The sequence below is a fragment of the Charadrius vociferus genome, unplaced genomic scaffold, assembly GCF_000708025.1.
Source record: "Charadrius vociferus isolate BGI_N301 unplaced genomic scaffold, ASM70802v2 scaffold410, whole genome shotgun sequence".
Taxonomy (NCBI): Eukaryota; Metazoa; Chordata; class Aves; order Charadriiformes; family Charadriidae; genus Charadrius; species Charadrius vociferus.
This window is the reverse complement of record NW_009646499.1, coordinates 1,339,357-1,367,215: the sequence shown is the minus strand read 5'-3', so window position 1 is coordinate 1,367,215 and position 27,859 is coordinate 1,339,357. Positions and strand designations below refer to the sequence as shown.

The window sequence follows — 27,859 nt, the reverse complement described above, 5'->3', positions numbered from 1 at the left end:
CAGGTTTTTACCTCCCATCCCTTTACATCCTCTGGGGGTGGCTCGGCTTAATCCAAAACTTGTCTGGTGCTTGTCAAATTGTTCTTTCCACTATGCATTTCACTGCACCTGCCTATCTTGAATTACATTGCACAAATTTCTAGCTTTCTTAGGAATTTTCAGTGCACTGTGTGGCTGCACAAACGAGTTCCTGTTCTGCCAGCGGTCCCCTCTTTCCTTCCCCTCCTACTCTAAACATGTTTAACAACACCCACTTTAGGTTTGAACCCTGCGGCTATGTATTAATAACCTCCTGCTGAGACATTGATATCCGTCCTTGTATTCTTTTTTCCTATCTGTAATCTAGGTAATCTAATTCCCTCTCTTAATCTCTAAACAGATCTAACTTTACCTTCACCTCTAGTTAACAAATTCCATCAACAGACTTTGTAAAATGAACTTTATAAAAAGACATTAAAAAAAAAAGTTATATCTGTGTTCTAATAACACAGGGTTTTTTTCTGCATTGTTTTAAATATTTTTGTTAAGCCAGTCAAAGACTGTAGGACATCAAAAGTAATAGTATGTTAATTTATTAAAACATCAGACATCTATTTTCCGACTGTGGAGATTAAATTTGCTGGCCAGAATATCATTCCTGCCACTATTCCTGTCTTTTAAAAAGTCTTTTAAATTGACAACTATTCTCATTTAATAGATGAGGTCGTTTTCAGTGACAATCTATACATATTTTTATAGTAACTCTGCTACTGCATTTTTTGGAAATCTCAGATGAATGCCATCTGGTCCCGATATTTATTGACATTTAATTTCCTGAGTTCTTCCATTTCACACACACAGAGAAACATATACATAGAGATATATATAGAGAAATTTTTTTGAAACATCTGTCAAAGGGAGCACTGCACCTTTACTCTCTGGAATTCCTCCACTCCAAATTTATTCATCATTCTCAGTAGCAAAGACCAAGGAAAATACAATCTTGAAAAGCATCTACAACTTTCTTATCTTTTCTGATACTGCCTAGTATCAAGGGACCTGCTGATTTCTGTGGCTTCCTGCTCCTGATACGCTTCAGCATTAGCTTGTTATTTCCCTTTGACTATACGTATCTTCCCAATTCTCATAGCTCCTGATGAGTGCCCATTTAAAACTTACCTGCCAATAAATTTTACTTTGTACCATAAGCTCACAAACAGAACTTAAGATGAATTTCCATCTCTAACACTGCTTTCAAGGCTGAGGTCAATATCTTGTAATGCAACTTTGCTTCTTTTGCATTAGATGATACACCAGATGCAATAAGAAGTTAAAAATATTTTTATATAACCTGAATATGTGTGAACACATATAAGGAAATTTTGAAGTCTTTTTCAGCACCAGGTCTTTCTCCTAACACTAGACAATAAGAATGTCACTTTTCATTACAGTATGAATTACTTATGCATATTTTATTACATAGTATGAATTAATTATACTGCCATCATCATACAAAGGGCTTAAATCAGTCGCCTAAACATAGATAGCTAATGTAATTTGAGATGCTCTCTCTTACAATTCATGCACCCACTGGGTTGGCAAGAGTTAATAACTTAGGGGGAAATACTCCCGTTTTGTTCTACATAGTATTTTGAATACCTTTGTTCAAGTGGGAAGATTTACCCATTAGAAGTCAGATGATTAGAAAGGAAACCTTCTGGACCTATTCAACAGACCAAAGCAGAAAGTTTGGGTTTTGTTGCCAATTCACAAAATAAATAGGACTCATTGGAAGAAACCTTTAAGCTCAAAAACAGATGAATTATTTCTGTCTCTGGAATTTAATTCACAAAATGTGATGTCCCCCGCCCCCTCCACACCATATGTTATAGTAAATCTGAATTAGACAATGAAAATGGTCTTGATTGAGGTACTAGCTTCAGACAGATTCATGAGACCCTTCAAACAGGGAGGAGGGAAGAATAATATTTTAAAAGCAACTCTGAAGCTAGTACAGCTTCAGGCTCCCACAAATTTACACATGTCTTTCTGATACAAATATCACACCCCTATCCTTAGGAAAGAGACACTGGATCATGACCTAATTCCATTAATACTTTAGCACTAATTGGGATTTTTCATATCCCTATCAAACCCTCACAAGTAGGTAGGTATTTCTTACTCAAGGCTAGAAATCGTCAAAACTTTAGGTCTTTGTAATTTGATTCATTTCCCACTCAGTGACACTAGTGATGCCAGGAGACCCAGACGTGTGCGCAGGCATTTTGAGGACAGGGTGGTAATTAATGCCCCAAGCCAAGAAGCAGATTTCTGGAAGGAAAGACTGCAGTGAAGGACCAAAATGAAACCTTCAGAAAACTCCGCTGTGAAACTCTTATTGTAGACAGCTTCTTAATGTGATTGCTAGGCTGAATTAATTTTCAACTCTTATCTGACTTTGATCTAAAATAACAAGAGGTCATCAAGATAAATGCTGCTTATGCTTTAAATGACATAACGATGTTATTAGGAAAACCCAAGCGATTAAAAACTAGCCTATTTATTCCCACAAACAGTCCCACTGAGGTTCATGAGACCAACTGGATGCACAGATTAACCAACCTTATATAAAACAAAAATAAGTTTAAAAGTTCACTCTTCATCATAGCTGCCATTTCTATTATTTTGTTTTATTCAGCTGAACCAGTGAAACGAGGAACATTATATACCACTTATTGTTTCTATTAAACTCTCAGAAATAAGCCTTGGTGTTTGCTCAAAAGAAAAAAAAAACAACCACCAACAAAAAAACCCTGAAAACCAAAATTCTCAAAAAACCACCCTGTGAAAAACACGAACCTGTCTTGTCTCATACTTTGGCCCCATCTTACCCCTTTTATCTTCTCCTGTCATGGGGCTCCGAGGCATTGGCAGCTCACGGCTGCTTCATCTCTGCCTGTGCAGGAGCTTCCAGGAGGACCTGGTATTTGCTGCTGGCGTACAGGTCTTGCAGCGTGCCTGGGGGCTGTGCTCCCAGGCTCTCAGCTCTTACTCTAATGAAGGTCTGCGATGCTGTCAAGGTGCACTCCCAAATCTCAGACCCGATCAGTGCTTCTAAAGCTTAGATGCATCCCATTAAACCTACCTAGTAACCACCAAAGCAAGTTAAAAGCTCATGTAGTCTTTAGAGTGTAGCACGGCTTCTTTATAAAAGCAGTAACTTTAAATGGTGCACTTTCTCAACAAATTATTTTAAAGCTGATGTTGATAACACGGCATTTATCTTCAGGCATGCTAAGACGAAGCACCCTGCCATGTTTAGCAAAACAGCGCAGGAGAGCTGCCATCGAAGCCAGCGCGCCTCCTTCTGTGAGCAGAAGAGCTTCACAGGTAAATAAAGACGATGGGGAATACAGGATTGCTAGCCGTGGCTGTGGTCCCTGGAAGGAATACTTTGGGAATTCAGTGCCCGGCTGATCAGCAGCGGGGACCGCAGCCTCGGCAGATGGCTGACAAGCACTGCCCTACCAACCACCGCAGCATCTCGCTGATCTCACGGTTCAAGAAGGTGTGTTGTGCCGGCTGGCTGTGCAGTTATGCTAACGCGCCTCGTCTGGGGTCCCAGCGGAGATAAACTACATTATCCAATTGCAGTAATTTTTCTGTTGTAGGCAGAGGCTGATTATCTGCAGTGATCGTTACTGCAAGGTACTGAGATTCCCAGCGAAGCACCTGTACTAAATAACGCATTGTCTGCAGCGAAGGTAGAAAGAGAACTGAAGGAACAAATCTTGCTATGCGTTAACCCTTTAACCACTTTGATTCACGTGCTTCCACCTAGACTCTACATAAATTCTAAAAGCAGAAATGTGCACAAGGTTGGTGTGTTAGCATATGCATTTTGTCCACAGCAAATGGAAATACTACAATCGAAAAACTCCCAGAGAGCAAGACCATCAAACAAATTACCTGCCTCACTGAGAGAGCGAAGCATCTGTTTTCCAATGGTAACAATTACCAATATGGCTGTGCTTAGAAGTCTAGATGCTAAACTGAAGTGCCGAGTAAGTTAAATCAGCCCCTCTAACGCACCAAAAGTGTATTTTCACCACAGTGCAGTGCCACATGAAGGTGACACACATGAAGGGAGTACCATGTTCATGCTGTTTCTGGGGTGAAGATTTCGAGGGAAAGAAAGCATACAGAAAGGACCTTACAAGTGACAAAATACTAGATTTCTTCAGTCTTTTTAATGCAACCTGAGAGAAGAGACCAGAGTCTTTTATGTTTACCTCTCAAAGCCCAGCCATTCCCTTCTGTCCTGCCCCAAGCAGGCTATTTAGGTTAACAGAAATATCTATATACTAGGAAATATATAATGCACCATCACTTCTGTCTATATGTCAAAAAGTGAATTGGGAACAGCCGTATTAGAAAAAAAAACAAATGTGAATTAATAAGGCTTAAGCAAGAGACCTGGAGACCCACATCACCCCTGGGATGTGGAAAACACAGCTGGTTACATAAAGCCTAGGTGAGAATGACAAACTGGCCTCTTTGGGGATTTTGCAGCTGAATGTTTGGGATCGGGAACTCAACAGGGGAAGAATTTCAAGTCAAGATAAGGCTTTAATTATTGATGTCTTAATACTTTCCTGTCACCCTCACGTTAGCATCTCAAAGAGAGAACTGCCACCTAGCACAGCTCCATTTAACATAAAGAGCAGCATCAAGGATGCATTTGCTCTGGTGGCCTCAGCGATGCCCCACACAGACAGTGCCTGACTGCTGCCCGTGCAGGGCCTGACGTGAGGCTGAAAAACTCTGGCCATTTTTTGCTGTGCAGGCTTCAAAACCTCAGCTAGACCATGACATCTGCTATCCTTTCAGGCTGTGCTGCCAGAGAAGCCCAAAGCCTGATGCTAAACCAGGTAGCAAGCAAAAAAAAAAACCACAAACCCCCCACCAAAAAACTAACCCAAAAAAACAAAAAACAGAAAAGGCAAAGAAAAAAGGGTTATTTCAGCAAAATGGCGCGGTTGCCTGGCGCCACTGTTGTTTAAGCAACCACCTATTGCCGAATGCTTGGGCAGAGAGAGATACGCATGGACCAGACCCCCTCCCTGCTGGGAGGAGGTGTAGGGAGGGCAGTGAGAGCATCACTGCAAAGTGAAGAGAGAAGCAAGCCCCAGGCAGGGAAGGGGGATCAGGTACACTCAGCATGAGGTAGCTGGCAGCTCAGAGGTACATGAGAGCACCCAAATGGGCTCCTTTTTGGCTGCCTTCTGGTTGCATCCTCTTGGGGCTGCCTCTGCCCAGGGGCGAGCAGCCGGTCGTGATCCCCTCCTGGCTCCCCTGGGCCCACTAATGCTCCGTGGCCACAGGAATAATGCGATTTGTCACGAAGGGGACAAATGCTGCAATAACGACATCCACCGAAATACAGAAAATGGTGTGGTGTAATTGCCCCTGCAAGACACCCTCGGCAGAGCTACGCTGGGGAAAGCCGAGTAGAGAAAGACATTATTTGCCTGTCCTTTATTGAAAATTTCAAGAAAACCAAATGTTGCTGTCCCTAGAGACTTCAGCAAGGAAACTAAGTGACAGGGAAGATAAATGCTTCCTACTGCCAGTGACATACCCAACACGGAAATATAGAGAATATTTTCATAACTTTGTGCTTTAAATGCCTTTATTAGAGAAACAAGATTTATGCTTCTGGCTCTGAGGGAGGGCAAGAGAAACTTAAACTGTACAAGTAGTTGTGTACACATGGATGCGCGTATGTGCATGGCGCATCAGGCACAAGGAAGGGAAGAGGATTAAAGATAAAGTAATCTGCCTCTGAATAGCAAGGCCCTCCCTGCTGTTCTCAATTTTCCTGACTTTTGTTCTCATTAGAACCTCTAAAATAAAGTAAGGTACAATTCAATATCCTATGATCAAAGTCATAGCCTCAAAGAGGAACCAACCTAGCTTTTTCTTTGATAGTTGTACCATAAACAAGGTCACTAGAGGACACAAAAAGTACGTATGATTCTTCAAGCAGTTGTGTGTATGTGTATTGTAAGCAAAAACCTAAAAACATTGTATATATTACAAGAAACACACAAAACAATTTTTAGCAGGCTTAAGCCTCTGAAGCCAACTTCAGACCAATGTAATTACTTTAATGTCACGCTTACCCTTTGACTGGCAAAGAGATGAGAATGAGGGCCAATGACATCCAGTCTGCATATTAGTTTAGGCATTGATGTTAAGTACAATCACTGCCAAGAAAATTACTTAAAATAAGGAAAAGGAGAAGCACTATCCAATTCCAGTATTTCAAACTAAGCTCCCCTAAAATGTGCAGACCGTGCAAAGATGAATGCATAGACAGAAATACAGGAAGCATTTTTAAAGCCCTACTTTAAGATGTTTTCTAGAATCAGTAAAAACACAATAAGGATGGAGCTAACTACTTATCTTTCTAAAAACTTGCATATGCTTCATGTCTGTCTTTAAATCCTTTGGGGTTTCAAGTCTGTTTATACCTTTAAAGGTGTTTTTTTTTTTTGAATCCTAGCAGGCACACAGGCAGAAATAGCTGGGTTCCTCTCCCCTCAGCACCTTGATAAATGAGCATTTGTTAAATGACAAAAAAAATCCAACCCTGTAATATAGGGCAGGCTCTCTGTCCTATATTCCAACAGGCTTCCCACCCACGTTGTAACAAATACACACTTATTATGTGCTTGACATCAGGCCAGACTGGAGAAGATGCTGCAATCTTCAAAAACAAGCCCACAAGGCAGGCAAGCCTTGTGATCTGTGATCTGCTGGGAGAAAGGTTTGGGGAGCAGCACTGACTACCCGGGCAGCAAACTGAAGAACAAGCAGTGCTCCAGCTCAGGTCACAGCTCCCACTCAGTGCTCCGCATCAGGCCTCAGCTCCCTCCCAGTTCTCATCTGAACATAAAGGGGCCACTGAAATCTATAGCCAGTGAAAGTTGTGGTGCTTTCCCCTCTTCTATGGCCATTTTCCACCTCCAATTGCAGATCCAGATGGTTCTCCTACCTACCACATGCCGAACGGCCACAGGTACCCTACGGACTTTCTCCCAAAGGTGAGCTGATCCCAGCTTGGTCTCTAGATTCAGCAGGTTCAATTCAGTGAATATTACAAGACTAATTTTCATGCTTTCACTTTGCAGGAGATGAACAAGCTTTACACTGTGATCTACATTCAGATGAGCCAACAAGCATAAAGCATCAAACGTTGGGTCTTTGGGGATTAAAAAAATAACATAGGCCCACATACCAAAGTCAGCATTTGGAGTCCCCTGCAAATTAAGCTGCATTGGCTGCGGCTCTTCTGTGTGTTAGCCCATAGGCAGGAAAAGAACTGTACGCAATTTGCCGATTTCTCTGTACTAGATGCATGAAATCATACACTAACACAGATTTACCCAGACCCCTGGATAGAGCCAAATTTAGCCCAAGAATGCCTGAAACAGCACCAAAGCTTTCTGAAAGCCTTGTAAACAGAGAAAACTATTCGTCACACCAGGGCTGGCTTCTGAGCTGGCAACGAAACAAAGAATGAGGCAGTTTCACGTTTAATTATGAAATCAATCTACCCATCCATCCTCTCTCTTCAGTGTTTCTGGGAAACAAATCACTGAGCACCCACTTGCTGACCTGTCAATTATACAGTGTTGCCATAACCAAATTCCAGCAGATTGTGTCATTTTCCCTCTCCAGCATCCTTGTAGATCGAGACATTTGGCTCAGGCACACTGAACAGCCTGTAATGTTCACTACAGGCTGAAGCGAAGATCAACGATGAAAATGCAAGGACTTACCTGGCTCTAGTCTTGCAAAGGAAGCAAGGCACCTATTCCTAAAACCAGAGGGCAACTTAACCTTTCCATCCTGCATAGAAGTTTCATAAAATTTCTGCCACTGCCCGCTGCTCAACTGAACCAGCACTTTCCTTTGAGGGTCTTGGACAAATCCCCTTCTTTGTTGATACACAAATCTGCTTCTGGTTTCCAGTAGCGGAACAAAATTGAGTCTAGCTCAAGGAATTGTAGAAATGGATTTGGCTCCCAGTAACTAGGGAAGGAATTAGGGCTTCATTTGCTATTGTTAGTGTTCCCTCCATTACCCTCATGCAAATTGTAAGGCTACTGTGACCTCTTCCAAAAGCACTTCATCTCTTCATTATACCAAGTTACAAGACATTATACCTTTAAACACAATTACATTCACGCAGTATGTGCTCCTCTATTTAAACATCAATCTCTGTCTGATGTGAACATGCTTTCTCTTTAAGGTTTCTTCCAGAATTTATCAGGTTGTTATTACTTACACTTTTTTTCGTGCTAAGATTTGAAGCTGTTCACAGACAGATCAATCCGTAGATAAAAAGAGATTAAATGTGATTTCTTTTTCCAAGGAGTGAAGTCTGTATGAATAATATAATGTACCTCAGACATTTTGGTGACCGAAAGAATTATACAGATTGTATAGCAGCATGAAGATAAAATTAATTGGGTCCCTTTGCATGGTATCTGTTATGAAAGCAGTTAAAATAGTTTTGTATATTTTGGATGAGTTGAGGAAATGTCACTTTCATGATTTTTTTTCCCTCTCCTTTCAATCAGTGTCCTTTTATTTTCATTTTCATACACCTGCTAAGTGTATCCTGCTGTATTCACAGTTCAGCATGATGGGTTTCATATTTAGTGGAAAATGAACAATTCGTACCCTGAAGATTCCAATTATTCGGTTCCCTCAAAGATTCGTCTTTGGAGTATCAATGAGGAGAATGGAAAGTTAAGCCAGGAAAAAGTGAGAAAATATCTTTTCTTTTCCAGTAAAATGTTGTTTCAGGGGAAGGGGAGGCTTAAAGTCAGCCGCTTGACAGCCGAAAAGAAACAAACTAAGAGCAAAAGGTTGTTGAAGGAGATCTGCAATTTCACACATTTGCATCATTTTCAGGACAGCTTTATTGCAGTTCTAATTCTGCCAGATATGCTTGAAGAGAAAAAATAATATTAAAAGGAGGTCCCGCTACTCCTCCATACCAAACAAATGACTGTGTTCTTTCAGAAGAGTATCAGAAAGCCTGCAATGTCACCCTTTCTTGTCCTCCTCACCTGTTGGTGAGGACTGTAAATTTAACTCTCTGTCTACCAGGGGAGGACTTCCTCTAGCAACTCGATCTGATTCTGAATCTGAAGGCAATTTTTAAATCATAAGTGCATTTGTTTAATCACGGTCAAATGCAACCCTGGCCACAGGGTGTGCCCAGACCCTATGGGGCACTTAATTCCCACTCACAGATCTGAAGCCTTTCAGATGTTAACTGGAGGACTGTGTTCCTGTGCTTTCTGCCAGTTATTCACCAGAAGTGAAATACCAGATGTTCAGATTTACTGCATAAAGAGTTAAGGGCAGAGATTGCTCTTATTTGGAAAGCTTGGGCTCAGAGTTTGATGAGCCAGTGAATTGCTCCAAGCTTCAAAGTGTTCATATTTTCCCTTCCTCTTTCAAATACACTCTCCTCCAAGGTTCAGACATTTTCAAATTTGGGACGGATTTGACTCTGAGGAACCAGCCAGCACCACCTGTATGTCAAGTGAATTCAGAGCACTTTCTGTTCTCAATTACGCTGCACTGGCACTTCTAGCCGAGCAGACCAGCAGCTTTGGGTTATGGGCAAGGCAAAAGAGAGAAGGCAACCCAGTTGACATAAGATAATAAAGACCATGCGGTATCCAAGACAAGGAAAGGTTAGCTTCCCTTTACTGCAGAAGCCTTGCACCAATCTCCCACTTCATATTAAGAGTCCCAAACAGAACCAGAAACAAAATGGTCAAGACACCACAAGACAAGCTATTTTTATAATATCAGTGTAGGTGAAATCCAGAAGAACATAAACTTTTATATAGGAAATATAGTTCTAGAAAAAATGGATCCCCAAAGCCACTTTTTTCTTTAACCTTACAGCTTTAGATATGCAAATGAATGTCTGGTGAGGTTTTGGATCTTGGTGGAGCTCTACCGATCCTGTCAACTACCCAAATTCCTCTACATCTGCAAGACCAACCATCACAGGAGTAAAACGAGGAGAGACAGACAGGAAATAGTCCTGCTGTTGAAGCTCCTTTCTGGCCACCCATCTAATCACAAAATCCCATGCACTCTCTAACCATCAGAGGTCCCTTTCTAACCTTCCACAGTGCAGACGTGCAATCAACTCAGGAAAACAGATTAAGGTCCGCCATTTCACAATTTCTCATGCAGATAGATAGGAGCATTTTGCATTGCAGTAGTGGTATCCACTAAATACATGTTCATTGTCGTCTTTGTCACATTACTCAAGTAACACTGGAGCACCGATGGTTTGCAAACAACAATCATAAAGATCGCAATGACAACTGTCGTATATAGAAAACTCTGCTTCCTTCTGAAAGGGTTATTATGTGAATTACTTGGTTTGGTCTTGTTTCAGTGTAATAACACGGTGGGAGAGAAGGAGGGAGAAATGTAATGAAAAAGAAAGAAATTGGAGAGCAAACAACCAAAGGTCTGAAACGTACCTTTGGACAGAGGTATGATGCATGGGAACTGAGTGTATTTATAGCCCACCGAGGCCTGTCTTTTACTACAATAACAGAGACATCATTTACTAAACAAACACCAGCTGCCTATAGATCTCTGACACCTGACCATTTAGGCGGTTCAAAAACCTTCATCAAACACAGTCATCTATTAAAGAGTAAAGGCAGAGCTTTCAGCGCTAAGAATCAAGGGAAAAAATAATATGGCTTGTTCCTCTCAAAGATATGGGAAATAATTTTTGGACAAGCATTTCTTTTCTTCCTGGGCACACTACATCAATCTGTCAGAGCTGTGTGCAGCAGGGAAGGGAACTCTTCTCTTGTTTCACCTGGGAAACAACACTCACACCAAGGATGGCTGTTTTGAAAATAAACACATGCACGGGCACACTTCCTCAGCTTCCTCAATTGACAGTCCAACCCTGACTCTCCAGGAAGCTTTCCTTTGGGTGCAAAGCTGCAGGAAAAAAAAACATAAAACATTTGAAAACGTACCTCTGCTTGCTTGGTGTTCCATTCTTACCCACGCATATTAATTTCATATGCAACGTGGATCGCTTAGCAGTTCTGTAGCACAATGGAAAGCCAGTAGTCGCTCAGAGCGGTTTTTTTTTCAGAATGGCTGCATTTGGGCTGCTGGGAAGTCTGCCCACCAGCTCCATGGGCCATGCGTGATCGTCAGCATTTGTCCCAAAGCATTCTTAGCTAAAGCACCAGAACCACTTCTTCAGCATTTCACAGTGAAATAGCTAATCACAGCAAGGCAAAAGAACTAGAAATTACCTCCTTCTTCCTTTCTCTTTCCAGAGCTGCCTTGATGGCAACATCTACTGGGAGAAGAGCTGCAAGACTAGAGCTCAGTAATCCCCTCCACCTGTCCATTACAACATTCCATCCAGGATGGAGGTTGATTGCTTTTTAAAGAAACTTCACGGAGAGTTGTGAACCACACCGTATGATCTGGGAGGACACTCTATACCCAGCAGTGTTAATGGAGTGCCAAGGTCTCTGCAGTCATTCATCACCACCCTGTAAATCTGCACCTGCTTTCCAGAGCTGTTATTTATTCGGGAAGGAGATCCTAAAATTTCTGTTCGCAACTGCTTAAGGTTCAACTGGAAAGCAACCTTGAAGGAGAAGAGCATTACAGTTTACACAATAACAGAACAGCATTTGCCCACTCATTCTCTTCTGCTTTGCTAAATCTGGTTATTTTTGTTTGCCAAAAGCTAACTTCCCTTTGGACCACAGATTTTTCCACTTAACTCTGAATAAGGTCATTGACTTTTCTTTGCAATTATGTTGTGTTTCCAAACTAGCGCACTGCCACAAATACAGCACTATTTTGGGGGCTTATAGGACTTTAATCCTATAACCCAGCCTGGACAAGGAGAATGAAATCCAGGCTGAACAATAGTAACTGGTGCAGACCCGCTGTCTTTCTTCCCTGACTCTTGGGAATCACTCAAAACAGAGATCACCCTTCAGTCCACAGGCAAGATCCACTCAACTTAGGTCATGCTTACAACATGCATCCAATGAGTTTTTAATCTTCCTCAGTGCAGATCTAACCACTTCTCCAGGCAACTATCCTGGTGCTTAATTATTCTTCTCCTTTGAAAGACTTTCAGGAGATCTACCAAAATCTCCTTTCCTGTAATCTCAGCCCCCACAGCCATGTCCTGTGAAAACACAGAAAGATGTCCGATCCCTTCTTTTTAGTATTTTTTTTTGTCTGTTTAAACACAAATATCTTACCACTAAAATTGGCATGGAAATTAATGAAAGTAAGTGATTTTTTAAAAAAATCTCCTAAATATAAGCAGTCCTTAATTATGGAATACCATAGTTGTAAGTATAAAATTATGTGCTATTCAAACAAATATTCTATGTCTAAAGATAACCGTCAAAGGTGAGATCCATGCAGCCCATATCACCCATACCATCTTATCATCTTTTTGGTTCAGAGTCCTATTGCAAAGGACAGAAATATACAGGATATACTGAGGTTTGAGAGCAGTCAAGTGCATGTGCCATTAGCTATACACCAACATAAGGTAAGCAGAAAGAAGCAGGATGATTTCTTGCTTTAGACAGCCATCTCTAATGGAGACACAATTCACATTTTGAGAGAATGGCCATGTGAGCCATCAAACAGAAGATTAAAAATCCACAAACTAGTGTCTGGAGGTGATGGTGGGAATTGTTTTGGAGGTTACATAGCGCAGCTACAGTAACCGGCAACACATTTCTTTCATAAGCAACTATCACGGGAGGTAGTAGCTCCTTCTAATATTACACTCTGAGCTAACATACAGCATTCCTGTCTCAGGCTGTGTATTCTTCAGGACAGATAATGCTTCCTATCGGTTATTCTACACTGCCAGTCATAAACGCAACCATCGTCTTGACCGCAGTTACTAAAATATTAAAGTAACTCCTGTGAACTTTACTTCCCTCTGTAACCTGAGCTGGAGGCTCAGCTTGAACTGCAGACAGATGTAACATTTTCCCTTCGCGCATTTTCCTCTCCCTTTGCCTAGTTCATTTTATCAGGTTAAAAACTTGGCGAGCCTTAGATGATAAAGCTGTGTGGCAGCGGAAGGCCACGCATCTTCAAAGCGGCAGCTCTGCCCCACAGGCTCATTTTCAGCCTGCTTGCTCCCCAGCTATTCTTTTGCTCAGCGCTCAATTGGGATGTTCAAAATAAAACCCAAGCCAAGACTTCAAGCCTTTTTATTAGCTCTCAGGCCGGAAGTTTGACATATCTCTGTGTCATCTCGTGACTGAGCAGAATTCTTTAATTTTACGTGCCTGGAGGCCTAAAAGATTTGCTTTCACATGGTTGTCGTTCTTCCGTAAACTTCTTAAAATAGTGGACTTTCTTATACTGACTTACTCTTTTCTGGCTGCAATCCTCAGCAACAGTCAAATTCCTCTCTTTGTGCCTGGAAATCTTCTTTCACAAAACTCTGCACCGGAGATGTGGTTGAAAATGACAGTCATTTATCTGGTGTCACTTCATCTGGGAGTGCCGTGCCCTCACCTGTCAAAACTAAGCCTCTTTACCATGGTCCCCTCGGAGCCTTCCCGATGCCGCTCTGAGCTGCGAGGCGTTCCTTTCACTCTCACATCACCTCCAGGGACGGCTGAGATCCGTGGGCGCAGGCAGCCCGCCAGCCCCTCAGTGCCTGTGGTCCCCCCGTGGTGCCGGGCACAGCCCAGCATTGCTGAGGGATGCTGAGCATCCTTCCAGTCTGCTGCTATCACCCCAGCTGCCTTTTGCTACTTGCTTCTGTGCTACACACACACATACGCACACACACAGAAGAAAAGTCCTTTTATCCACCTTCAAGCATTTCAACTTCTCTCCAGACCCACACCAGCCTTTACCCTCGGCTCCATCATTAGCGCTTTCTTTTTTAAATAAACTTCACAGACTCGTCCTCGCTCTCCCATGACCCCCGGTCTCTGCCAACCTTTCCATCTGGTACCTTTCTGGCTGCCCAGTCCCATCAAGAAACCCTTGCTCACACACATTTGCTGGCCAAAAAATGTATGAGTGAAAAAATAAATGATTTAAAGGAATTTGGGCAGTCAGAAAACCGCCCATTGCCCTCTGATGTTCGCCAGTGCGTGGCTAATTTTTCCCGGACAGCAAAATGGCCTGGGGTAAAACAGGGCAGTTTTAAGGAGAGAGAAGACGGTGAAGGGCTGAGGTGTGAATTTAGCAGTGAGTAACAGAGAAAGTTAATATTTCCTTTTCATCAAAACTAATTTCTGTAACTAAGGATTGCTGGAGGATAATTCTCTAATGGCAGGGAAAAAATTATGTGAATCCGATGCTAGACATTTTGGCAGAGATATTTTGCCTCAATTTATTTAGAAGTATATAAAATCAGAAAGCCATCCGCTGGAGGCTAGTGACCAGGGCACATCGAAAGGAAAATAATCATGGCTGGGGAATGCGGACACACGTCTGCTCTCCTTAAATGACTCATCTGGAGGCATTTTAGTTTGCCTGTTTATTTTATAAAGTGCAGGTGGACCAAGAACACATGCAGTCAGAAACGAAGCTGAACAGAAAAAAATATAGGGGGAAACTTTGGCTTATTTCAAAAGTTCTTATTGAAAATCACTCCAAAAAAAAAAAGAAGTTCCTTTTCAAAACCCCCTCCAGAAGGCAGGGCAGACCTCTAGATAAGGAGTTAACATGATGGGAGGGCTGACAAAAATTGGAATACAGCCTAAGCAATTAGTAGACTGTCAGTAATTGGAATTAAGTAATCAACTTCAACCACTACGAGAATGTACTGTGGGGAACACTCTTCCATTGGCAAAGAGATGAATGGGATAATTGTACGGCTTTTCCATCTCTAGCTGCTATGATTCGATGGCAGAATAATCCATGGGCAATTGAACGTCTGCAATTCAACAACGAAATACCAGGATCAATATTTAATTCACAATTCTCTTACCTTTTCTTCAAATCCACTTTAAGCTTATTAATGCTCTGAACACATTAAGAGGCTCTTACTCCTGGGTGAGTGCACCAGAAGCAGAATGCTGCCTGCGTGGTCTCAGGTAGTGGTACGGATTGACTCACGCCTTTTGCGTTGCATATACATTGTGATAAACGGTCATTAAAATCACAGTAAAGGAAAGAGCAAGTGAGCACTTGAATCCTGAGACCCATCCTGATGAGTTCTACGTCACTTTTAACCGCTGCCCGCCTGCTGCACAAAAGGAACAGCGGCGGTGACAGGCACGCTGCAAGGCGTAATGAAGGTGGAACTGCAGCTGCTCCCTGCAAAGGGGCCGAGGAAGAGAGAAGAGGGGCAGGACCCAGCCGTAACTCGGTATTCCCAAGCACGTGAGGCTTTTTGGGCAGCGTGCCTGCTGCCAGCCCCAACCGAAGGGACCACGGATGCCCTCAGCGTTTTACCCATCAGCGGGTGCTGGAGGACCACATGCTGTTTCTCTCGAAGGCAGGTGCAAGGACTGCCATCGCCCTTGGGGACAGCCTGAGGAAATCTGCATCTTCACCCGTGCCAAGCAGACCTGCTCTTTGCTCAAAGCCCTCTTAGGAGCAGCCCAGCGCTGCGGCCCTGCCTGCGTTACTCGGTGCCGTGCAAACACACAGCGGGGTTACCATGCCAGACAGCAGCTTGTCCACTTGCATCTCGCCCGTGCATCTGTCTGTAGCATTGCCTCGCTGCCTGCTAGGGGAATGCAGAGAAAATGATTTCAACCACTTCTGTAATTGTTGCAGACCTTCCTTTCCTGAGCTGGCCTCCCAGGAAGGACGTGCAACATGGCATTACAGGCTTGGGAAGCGGCACTCGTCGTGCTGCGCACACCCAGACGCTCTGCTCCTCTCTGGAGCCACTTGGATCTTCGGCATCTTTGGATCTGGATCTTTGGCAATGCAAAGACAACTCCCCAGGGCAGCCCGCCTGCCACAACCCAGCCAGTCCCCTGACTGGTCCCCAGACAACAGCTGGCAAGAAACAAAACTAAGTTCAAGACCCTGCTTACGCCAACAGCCAGCCACCCCGCCGAGGGACCGGGAGCTTGTAATCAAAACACGCCTTGTGAAGAGAGGCACGCATGAAATATTAATTCCCTAGATTGCCTGCATTTGCATAGTAATAAAACGTTCATCTTCATGACCCGCTCTGGCCCCCGTTAATGTTTTTATCGTTGTACCTGAGGTTTGGGGGAGGAAGGGAGAGTAACGGCCGTGGAAAAGCCTCCTTTGGACACGACAGCCCTAATGAAGCTTATCTCTACCAACAGTAACTTAATCCAAAGGGCTGAGGCGGAGGGTTGCAGCACTCCGTTAAGAAAACATTCTCTAAAATAAGATCACTTGTAACTTCAATTAGGCCCTAGCCTTTTTTCCTCCTCTGCTTTTTCCTTTTTCTTCTTTTTAACCTTCTCTCCCTCCCCGCCCCCACCACCGAAGTCAAAGGCTTTGCAGCGAGGCCAGGATTTTCTCCCGAGAACGCCGCATTGTCAGTTGTGGATTTCGCAATGGAGATGTATCTGACCATCTTAACTGATGCACTGCTTATGACAGTTCAATTAGCCCAGACGAAGACCCAGTGTTCCTATGATAAAGCCCTAGTATCTCTCTCTCACCAGGGTCTCGGGAGAGGACGCAATCTGGCTTCACTTTGCACATGTTAATACAGCAAGTTCCTTAATTACTTTTTTTAGCAAGGACGAGTGGTAGTTTTCTGAGTTTGCAGTTTTTCCCCAGTGTTGCAGAAAGATGACGAACAACCCTTATCATTAGCTGAAACGAAGTGTTAGCAGGAAGATGTTAGAGACAAATGAAGTCCTAAGTCCCAGTACCAAAAGGAGGCCTATAGGAAAGATGGGGAGGGACTCTCTATCAGGGAGTGTAGTGATAGGACATGGAGTAACAGTTTTAAACTGAAAGAGGGTAGATGTAGATTAGATATTAGGAAGAAATTGTTTACTGTGAGGGTGGTGAGGCACTGGAACAGGTTACCCAGAGATGCTGTGGAGGCCCCATCCCTGGAGGTGTTCAAGGCCAGGCTGGATGGGGCTTTGAGCAACCTGGTCTAGTGGGAGGTGTCCCTGCCCATGGCAGGGGGGTTGGAACTCGATGATCTTTAAGGTCCCTTCCAACTCTAACTGTTCTATGATGCTATTATTCTACAATTAGACTGGACAGTTTGTAAGAAATTCAGATCTTTAAGTTCCTGTTGGTAAAACGAGAAGATCCCCTTGGTTGGGAGGCAGCAAAGCAAAGCCCTGTCTGCTCACTGCACACTTCCAAGGACCTAAAAGTACTGCAGGAGATTACAAAGAATTGTAATTTGTATTTTTGTTTTTAACACGCAAAATCAGCTACTTCAAAGTACACACTGCTGATGATGATCATAGATGAGGCAGATTGCACACACAGCACAACACCCTGCACATTTTGATTAAGGAGGTATTTCTGGTAGCAGCCAGTCAAAATTTATCTTCCTGCTTCAGTAACTTTTCTGGTTGGGATTTGTGTTGGCGCAGCTAAGCAAACCAACAGAAACCCCTGGACAAATATAGAAGCATTATCGATTTATTGGAGGGCAGGTTTCATTTGGGATAAACTTGCACAAAAAGAAACAAGCAATCTCAGCACATACCTTGAAGTGTTCAGCAAAGGGCACCCTCTGTGCCCGTCTGCTCTCATGAGATAAGGCATTTGCATACGTGACAGCCAGGTACTTGTTACTACAAGAGGATTCATAATGGAGTTTCAAGGGATTATAAACTGTAATAACCTCGTAAGTGAGAATTTCAGTGTAATCTCTATAAAACAAAAGCATCACATAATGTCAGAGGAAGGGCCTTGTTTTCATTAAAAGACATGGAGCATTGGAAGAAATACGGTTTGCAGACTGTAAGTTCAGCTTGGCACCATCTAGTTACGGCATTCGGGGAAAATCTCTCATATATTAGCAGGATTCAACAGCTAAAGACCCTGGCACATCACTCTCGCTGAGGGAGAGGAGAGGCTCGTGAAATCAACAGGCACGTATGTGGAGGCGGGATGGGACAGGAAAATGAAAAAAAAACCTGCAAAAAGCCTGGCCTCACCGGAGCATGCTCTGAGATGCTCTTCCTTCAACGCGTCATTCTACCCCTCCCTTCCTGACAAGCACCCCAAGGCGAGGAGTCCAGCCCTGCGGGATGCAGACTGTGCTCCCCCTCTCCCTCTGACTTACTGCTCCACTACCGTTTCCTTCCACATGTACCAGACGCAATGCTGCCGAGAGAGAAACAAAACCCATTGAACCTTCCTGCTCTAACCACTTCAGCGAGCAGAGGATGGAAAAAGAAAAGGACAAGGAAAATTTTGAAAAAGGATCTATTTGAGGCCCTTTGCAGTTTTTCTGGGATGGTTTTGGCGTGCCCAAGGTCACAATGTCACGTTCTTGCCTCCAGTGATGCAGGTTAGAAATTGACCTATTACAAATACCAACCGTGGTCCAGCAGCTCTGGTTCTAACGGGACCACAAATGCTGCAAAACCTGCGAGCGCCCCATGAAAGCCAGCCACGCTCCAGGCCTCTTTTTTTACCACAGAAATCCCATTCTCTTCCCAGACACTGAGAACTGCCCTCCCATCCCGCGGCTACGCAAGAGCAAGTGAGTTGCAAGCACAGGCTGACAGCCATGGGTAGCTGAGAGATGCATTTGGATCAATGGTAGCAGCATGGAAAATCCCTCCATTTACAAGATGGTTAGGGAAGAGAGTGGGGGGAAAAGCCCACAATGGCTATCATTCAGCTATGCCCTACATCTGCTAGTTTTACCATGTTTTCTGCAGAAAAGGAAAACCAGGAACTTACGTCTTCAAGATAAAAGTCAAGTTTTAAAGGGCAGCTCCTCTAGTTATTAATGGGGCACGACAACCTGGCATCTTCCCAGCATCTATATTTTTACTAAAAAATAAAACCAAAATGGCTCTTAAAGAGAAAAATCATTAAATAAGTCTACTTTGCCTTCAAGCTTAATTGTAAGCCTACACAAATGTATAGACACACATACACATCTTAAGGGCAGTAAATATTTGGGAACTTGATGGTAACTGACTGCAAAGAACAAACAAAATTAGTCGATTTGAAAAAAGACCACTTTTGAACGAAGAACAGTGAATGAAGTCACCATTCAGCCATGTCACTAACCCAATGGCTTGCACACCTCTTAGGTTTTCAGCCGCACAGAGTGGCATTGCAGCACCAAGATCTGATCTCGAAACAGAGCTTTGCACCAGCATAAATGAGGGAAAAAAGAAAGGTGCTCTGCAGCTTTGCACTGGTGTTCCTGGAGTCCTTGTGAGTTTTGCTACTGCTGCAATAGCTGCTATCTGCATTTATCTGTTCATATAGATCTTTGGCATTATTAAGCACAACAGAGCCTAGTCCTGCAGCCTTTATGCACACCCCAAATATTCCAAAAAATATTTCTATAGCCAGTCTACAGGATCACACCTAAGTATTTACAAATTCAAAGTCTGCATCTCTCCTGTAGTTCCTCCTCAAGTTTTGCAGCCACTTCACTAGTTATTTAAAGCTTCATATTCCTCAGCGGGAAACAGGCTCAGCAAATGCAGGACCACAGGAATTGCTTTCTATTCCCGTTAAACTGTGGGATTTTTTTAAAAATATATTTACACAAGACTTCATACAGTAGGATTTCAAAGACTCTCTGAAGGCAAATAAACAAAGAGAGGCCCAGGAGACGCTGGCCTCCAAGCTTCAGCAAGGACCTGCAAGCACTGGCAGAGCAGACCGCTTCTCTGCAAAGCTCTTGGCGAGCCCCTGAAGCCCACTGACTCCCACCAGTGTCAAGTGGGAAAGCCCAGCAATCTGCCCCCTCCCACAAGGCTGCTCCGGTATCCCTCTCCCACGAAGCCATCTCTAATGCGCTCTGTCTTAGGCACCACCTGGACCTTTAGCTCCAAACCAGCTCTCTCTTCCACCGGCCGCACTACCAGCTCCTTGTAATGGCTTCTGAAAAGACAGCTAAAAGCTTTAACCTCCCTCGTGCTCTTTATTTAAGGCTGCACAATTGAATAATTGAAGCAGCAGTGGCTGGGGGGGGATGAGTGAGCTTTTCCCGGGTGATGGAGACCCTGACAGCAACCATGTGGCTCCCCCGGTCCATGGGGCACCGTCCCCCACCTGCTCCCCCAAACCTCACCTTCGAGGCATCTGAGGAGAGCGCTCTATCCACCGAGCAGCCTGGCCTCACCTTGCCGTGCGGATAACAAATGCTAGCGATCCCTTACTGATGAAGGGGTGTTTGTTGTTTAATTGTTTTGTGACTGGACCGCCTGGACTACATCAAGCACTCAGGCCAACAAGAAACTTTATCTGGCCCGTTACCTGTGGCCGGCAATTCCCTGATCCGGACTGAGAGCCAAGCTCCCACCTCAAAAACCGCCAGGAAAAAAGAGTGCCATGGGGGCTTCCTACCTTGCGCACCCCGCAGAAAGCCCTGCTCAGCATCAAACTGGTTTCTCCTGCCTGCAGGTGGTGAGGGGAGGGAGGGCAGGGGCAGCCCTGCGTCCCCACACGCTGATGCTCAGCTACCCCTGAGCCTTCCTTCCAATTTTCTTTGAGTCCAGCAAGAGCCTGCTGGTTTCCAGTGCAGGCTGCCAACCTCAAGAAGAGATTAAGCCTTTCCATGCTTAAAGCCTAACCTATACATGCACCTCTTGAATTGTGCATTGTTACGGGCTGCTCAGCAGTGTGCCTGGACTCTCGGACAACTTGAAACGGAGAAGGAGTAAAAGAGACACTCACAGAGATGCCCACACATGGAAGTGCAAAGAAACATTTGCAGGCACCGATGGGGTGCGCAAAGCCGAACCAGCACAGAGGCGCTCCAAGAGCTGGAAGAAGAAAAGGAGGAAGGCAGTGCCCATCCTACTGGGATTGTTCAGCTCTTTCTTATCTGTGCATAACCCTCTGGGCTCTGCGCTGAGGAAGCTGGAAGCAGCATTGTGAGAAAGGAAATGTACACAGAAATGTAAATAAATGCAGTTATCCCCTCCCTCAAAAAATTAGATTCAAGTGAAGACAGCTTAGAAATGGCAACGACCCTTGAGGTTAGTTCTGCAATCTGTATTTGCACTTCCTCTACTCTTAAAAATTTATTTATTTATTTATTATCATTCCTTGGATTTAATTAGCTGCAGTGCACCCTAGAAAGAGTCTCAGAAATTCCTGACATACTCTGGACTCTTTCCAGTCATTAGAGGAGCCTGCCTTCATCTGCCTTCATTATGAATTGATCTGAGTATGGTTGTGAATGTAAACAGCATTGTAACTGCGCCTCAAGTCTACAGCTAGTCAGAAAGATAGAAAATTCTCCCTTTTACAAATTGCTAACTTATTCCAAAGAAACACCCATATTCCTTCTATTGAAGACACTGTAAGTTCACATGTGTTTTTCTCCCCTAATATTAAGTATACATATATACAGTTATATTGTTATATTCTGTAATATATTACATCTGGCCTTTTGCCCACAGCGGAACAGAATGGGCCATTTGTAATTAGAAAAGGCATTCTCTGTTTGACTCTATCTTATCTCTGCTCTCTGTTCTGTCTCCTGCTTGGAAAAACAGACATCACAGTGGTTGGTCAAAGCAACATTTTTTCCACTGGAACACGACCAAACCCATACTGAAATTGCAGAAGCAATTAAATGTCTCTGATTTACAGATTAATAAGGGAACCCTGTCTCCTGACTAGAGAGGGTTAGCAAAAACAAGCATCAGAAAAGGGAAAATGTTTGCACAGAAAACGTATGGGGATTGTAAACGACCAAATGCTGGGAACCCACTACGATTATTTGATGCTCTCAACTAAACTGCACAACTGTGTTGCTTCTACCGAGAAGCAACGTATCAAAAGACCAAACAGCTTCTGCCTCTTCACTCACAATCAATTCAGTGTTAGCAGAACCACTTTATAAACTAAGTTATAAAATTAGCACGGAGCCTCTAACAGGCTCTCAGTAAAATCGTCTTCATTTGTATAATCCAATCTGACATTCACCGTGATACCTTGAGGACAATAAAATTGATAAAATAGAATTTCTTAGCCTAAATTGTAGCATAAAAGCTTTAATGGGCTCTGTGGAGAAGGGCCAACTGTGGAACTAGCCGCGATGCCCGGCTAATACCTCACCTATCTGCAAATCACCGGGGGAAACACAGCCCCACTGCAATGTCACTGCAGAAGACAAAGTGGAGCCAGAAGAAATGGATGGAGCAAAGTCTCAGACCGGATCAGTCTTTGCTGGGGAGAAGGTGCATTTTGATGTCAATATTAGGAGCTGTTGCAAAAAGCAACTGCGTACATAAGCTCCAGCAGAGAGAAAATCAGTGCTTATCCATCAGCCAGGAGACTCCTTAGTTTTAAGGCCCTGGGGACAACAGAGGTCTTCTCCAGGAGGACTTCCAGCACAGATTCCTCTCTCCAGGGAGACCTAGAAGCACGCAAAGGCAGGAAATAAAGTAAGAGCATTCTCATTTTCTTTATTTCTGGCCTGATTTTTGTTTCCTAACACAATAATGGCAGCTCTGTCGCGTTGTCCGTTGTGCCCAGGCAAGCATAGGTAATTTACTGCTTGGTTTAACTTGGTAAATAAGTGCTGAGCCACCAGGACAAAAGGCGCTTAATAAATCCACAGAAGAAATTAAAATAATTCATAACGAGGATGCACAGGCAGCCAAGAAAGACTTATGGTTACTTGTGTGAACACTACTGCTCTGCAGCGCTGGTCTCGCCAGCATCCCACCATGCCAAATATTTCTCCTGCTGTCTCCCCAATCACCCAGACCTCTCCCCTGCCTTTTGTCCATCCCCTCCTCTCATGGGAAGCACCCCTGCCATTTGCCAGACACTGCTGTCACCCCCACGCAGCTGTTTCCAGCCCCACGCTGAGGAAGGGAGACTCTTTGAGAGCCACCCCACTGCCTCGCTTGCCCCCTCACTGCTCTCCCTCGCAGGCATCCCACTGCAGCGATGAATTTTCAGCCCAGATAGGTTATTTAATCATCCACGTCCCATGTGAATGATAAAAGTCCGCAGCATAAAAGGCCGGTGTCGGGGCTTTGCGTGGGGTGCCCGTTCCCAGGGGCAGGGGGCTGTCCTCTGCCCTGCAGACCTGCCCGCCGGCCAAGCAGCACAGGGACGAGCCCCACCACGATCCCCACGGCACCCCCAGCACTTGCCATGCCCCGCGGTGAAATTCCCACTTCCAGCAGCGGCAGGCAGCCCGCACCTGCCCGCAGGCACAGGTATTTTACCGGCAGCCAAAGGCATCGGGAAGTTTTCGTCGCAGGAGGGTACAGAGCTCCGAATTGTGTAAGGGAGCAAAGCTTTCAATTATTAAAACTGGCATCCCTGGAGCCTGCGGCTGGCAGCAGCCGCCTCGATGCAAAGCAGCGATGGTCCCCACAAGGGAGGCATGCTCCCTCGCCTGCCCCCCCAAAACAGCTCACTGAGCCTCCTAGGGCCCCACCAAGGACAGAGGGGACTTCTATCCGCCACCAGCTGATAACAGAAAAAACCATTTAGCTGACTGCAGCCACAGAGATACTGCTGAGATTTGGACCCAAGAGGTCCTGGTGCTTGGATTCACACAGAGACAACCGCTTCACCGGACCTCTCCCCATCCCCCCTTAAAAAAGAGAAAGGCCAAACACAAAAAATCATTGCTGAGTGCAAGGGGAGATCTGCAGTTTGGTCGCACTGACATTTTCGGTTTCGCACAGAAAACATAGATTTGTAAGCAAGCTTGATTGAAAGAAGAGTTCCTCTAAATCTGAGGTTTAGGTACAGAAGCATGCCTAGGAAAAAACAGAGCGTATCAGGGAGAACGGACATTTTTTGCTATTCGTAATTTCACAGTTAAGAGGAATGGATTTACATGGATGGCTGGCTAGATGGATGGATGGGTGGATAGATAGGTATGGACAGACATGTATTATTTATTATCTTATTATGTTATAATATATACAACTACTTTTTTAAACATGACGGTCATTGTTACAACCACAGGCATGCTTAGATGGCTTTTAAATATGAAACAAACAGCCTTTTTTTACAAAATACATCTCATAGTTCACGTCTGAACCAAAAGTGACATGGGAAAATGTCTTTTTGAGCAAACTTAGCTTTCTTTGAAGTGTCTGTAACTCCGAATCCAAACCCCTAGTCTTAATTGGTTAGATTGCTGATTTTTCTTTCTTCTAAGGATTATTTAAAAATTCAGTACAAAGACATCAGATCTGCAGTGCTGTCATTACAAACTTAAGCTAGTGAGGCAACAGAATAAGAAAGCCATCTTGGGAGTTAACACAACTTCAGCTGAATGCTTTGTATTTGCCATTTATTTTTGTGATTCACATTAATAAACCAGACAGCTGTAAGTGTCAGATTTCTGAAAAGTATCTTGCTGATAACTGCAATAGCCTTATTCTATTTTATTAAGCAAACTGATTAAAACATAAAATTCCCAGGGCTGAAATTTTATACATCAGCTTTTCTTTTTCTTTTTCTGTACTGAAGCTCATCTTTGTAGGTAATTTACCATTCCCGTAGCTTAAAAGATGCATTATCTAAAAAAATGGATGTTTATTAAAGATTTATCGATCTGCACTCTACATAAAAACAGAGAAACCCTTCCAACCATTGTTAAATGGTAGGTTACTCAGTCTCTGAGCCAGTAACACATTTTCTGACCATTTTCTCTTGGGTAGATTTGCAAGTAAGAAAAGAAGTTTACCAACAGAGATGAACTACGCACAGCTTTACAAACCAGGGAGCCTGATCTCGTAAACGTAGCTGATGCGAGCAGTCATGTTGATTTCAGTCGGAAGAATAAAATGAAAACAGATTATTCCCCTGTGCAAGGGCTTGAAAGAATAAACCAAAGAGTAAGAAATAGGTCGTTCAAGTGCACAGCCAGGGAATGTTGTGGGCCAGACCCACTGCCAAGAGTCCTATATGTTTTCCTCCCTCTGTGCGCACGGGTGACCGCACTCCCCTGCTCCTGGACCGGGGAAGGGAGCGGGATGATCAGAGGAGCTCCCACGTTAAGGGGTTAAACTCTGCAAAGTTACACCGCCAGCAAACCACAGCGATGCAGAAGGGGTTATTCCTCATTTCCACTGCTCTAACAGTCAGGAGAGCCCAGACATCTCACCCACCCCTGTCCAGTATTTGGAGGCAGGCATTCGGATACTGCGGCAGATGACAGACATCTGGCTCTCCAGGAACACCTCTGAAGAGGAGAATCTATTTTTTGCTTCTGCTTTGGTTGTACTCAGCTAATTAACTGCTTCCAGATCTACAAGATATGGAGGACTGTTTGAGTGTTTATATTATTGTACAAAATTGACGGCCAACCAAGAGCAAAAGTGGAGCATGCTCAGGTACCCGTGAGGGCATCTGGGAACAAAACGGGAACCGTGGCCCTTCCAGCTCACACGCGCACAGCTGCCCTCGGTGACACATCCCTGATGTTGGTGAGGGCTCTACACGCAGAGAGCAAGGGCAGCTCACCCCCACAGTGCTGCGAGGACGGCATCACAAAACACAGAGCAGTGTTAAAAGTGTGTCGAAAACTTTGGCGCGTGGGTATTTTGGGTGGCACCGAAGAAGCTTCATTTTCAAAAAGCATTCCCAAGAACTGGAGGTCATCTCTCCCAGCTACATCCACCATCAGGCTGTGGATGGCTGCGATTCGCGCGCTACCCATCTTACCACCGTGGCCCTCCTCCTCCTCTAACAAGCCCGGGCTGAATCGGTCTGCAGAGCATCACGCCTTGCTTTAGCACACAATTTGTATTCGTCCAGAGGCAAAGTGAATTTTAACAATATTGTTGCCCCCCACTGGAAACCCTGAGAAGCTCCTGGCTTTCAGCATGTCCCATCTTTAGCTTAAAGGTTGTTTCCATCAATGCTATCAAAACCAGGTGACCTACTACAGTTCCAGCCACAGCAAAGCCCGCAGGGCTGGTCGGGCACGAGTTGCGGGCAGCATTTCTGCACATAAGCCATGCAAATAAGGGTGCAGAACCAGAGAGAGCGAGCCTGGCTGCGGACGCTCTTTGAACATTTTAACTTAATACTGAACGTCAGAAATGCTCAAATAAGAAGTGTGGAAATTTATGTGCAGCTTACTAATTTAAATCACCTTCCGGATACTCATCCCAAACCAATCCTTTACAGTTTGCCACATCACCAGCTTTAAAAAAAAAAAAAATAGAAAGAAAAGAAAGAAATCTTTCTTCCCGGACATTTAGTGGCACAGCTCCATTTTGCAGTCTTAGTTACTTTAAAAGGGCCCTACCTCAGGGTAGTGTTTGGTCTTAAGGTCCAAAATCTGCAAAAACTGTGCATACCCGCTTTAATATATGGAACCCAAGGTGAAATCCTAGCTGGCCACAGGATGCCAAGATTTTATCTTCCAAAGACTTTCTGTGATGTCAATGGACTGTTCAGCCAGTAGAGCTAAGCATGCCCATAACATGGATTACACCTTTCTCTGCCTGTTGAAAGCGGGCAGAGAGGTATCTATCCTCCCAAAGCACCTACGGGGAAGCCTGCAATTGGAGCAGCCTTAATGTTTACAGTTACAAAACACTGCACGTCCTTATTACGGGGTAATATTTTATAATTAAGCTCTCACTGATGTTAAGGGACCTTGAATGCTATGGATAGTAACAAGTTTATTATATTAGCGTCTGAAAGCACACTATAAAGGAACTTATTTCCCCATTACTGTCAGAAGCAACAATCTGAAAATAGGCACTTACACTTACTTGAAGCAGTGACCGCTTTTATATATATATATATTTGTATCTATGTATATGTATATCTGTATACATACAAACCAGAACGCCCCCTTACTTTTAAGCACTGGGTTATATAATGACACAGAGACTGCATGGCTCTTCTGCATTAGCTCCATTAAAAGAACCCCAAAATGAGATATTGCTTCTAGCTCACCTATGAATCTTTTATTTAGCTTTTATTTTTTTTACCCTATCCATTTTCAAACAGGTGACGGAAGAAACAAAGAGATCTCATGTGAGCTTATTAGCTATGATGGCATCACTGTCAGCTGATACTGCACACCATTCTGCAGCTATTTTATAACTACGGAAAGTGTCTTGAAATACAATTTCTAAGCAACATACTGTATACCCTAAGAGCCAAACTGTAAGACTGAGGTTCCTAAGGTTTCAACGTACAGTAATAGCTGAATGCTTCTGTGTAGCAAGCTCTGCTGACAGGCTATACTTTTTGCTACAGAATGGGTCAGGCACAAGATCTGGAGCTAAAAATATTTAAAAATTAGGTTCCTAGATTCCTTATAAGATTTCCAAGTCATGCTGTTGTTTGGGCACTTGCAAGTGCCTAAATATGAGGTCATTTTTACTCTGGGTGCTGAACTACCCAAACCCCCAGATCTGTTGAGATCCAGTCTTTTGGCTTGCCTGAATCTCCCACATAATACATCTATATGCTTTAGTGTCTTTCTGATTGTATATCTTTCTATTAAAATGTACATATAGATACACTGGACCTTCAAATTGCCTGAACATGCCTGCAACAGACCAGCTTGAATCCAGACAGACAGTGAAATTCAGAGTTAAGTCCTCCATTCTGCTCTTAACACATCCTGTGAGGACAATACATTGCAGTTCATACGGTCTTC

At 43.9% G+C, this 27,859-nt stretch overlaps 1 protein-coding gene across 1 annotated transcript in view; it reads right to left on the bottom strand.

The window, feature by feature from the left end:
• Positions 1 to 13,820, bottom strand: part of UNC5C (unc-5 homolog C (C. elegans)) — a 157,559-nt gene extending 143,739 nt beyond the window's left edge. The window contains exons 1-2 of the mRNA XM_009883065.1: positions 13,662 to 13,820; positions 11,572 to 11,719 (exon numbers count right to left, since the gene is read on the bottom strand). Of these exons, the coding sequence (XP_009881367.1) occupies positions 11,572 to 11,719; positions 13,662 to 13,820 (307 nt within the window). The remainder of the gene's footprint in view (positions 1 to 11,571; positions 11,720 to 13,661) is intronic.
• Positions 13,821 to 27,859: the final 14,039 nt, after the last annotated feature.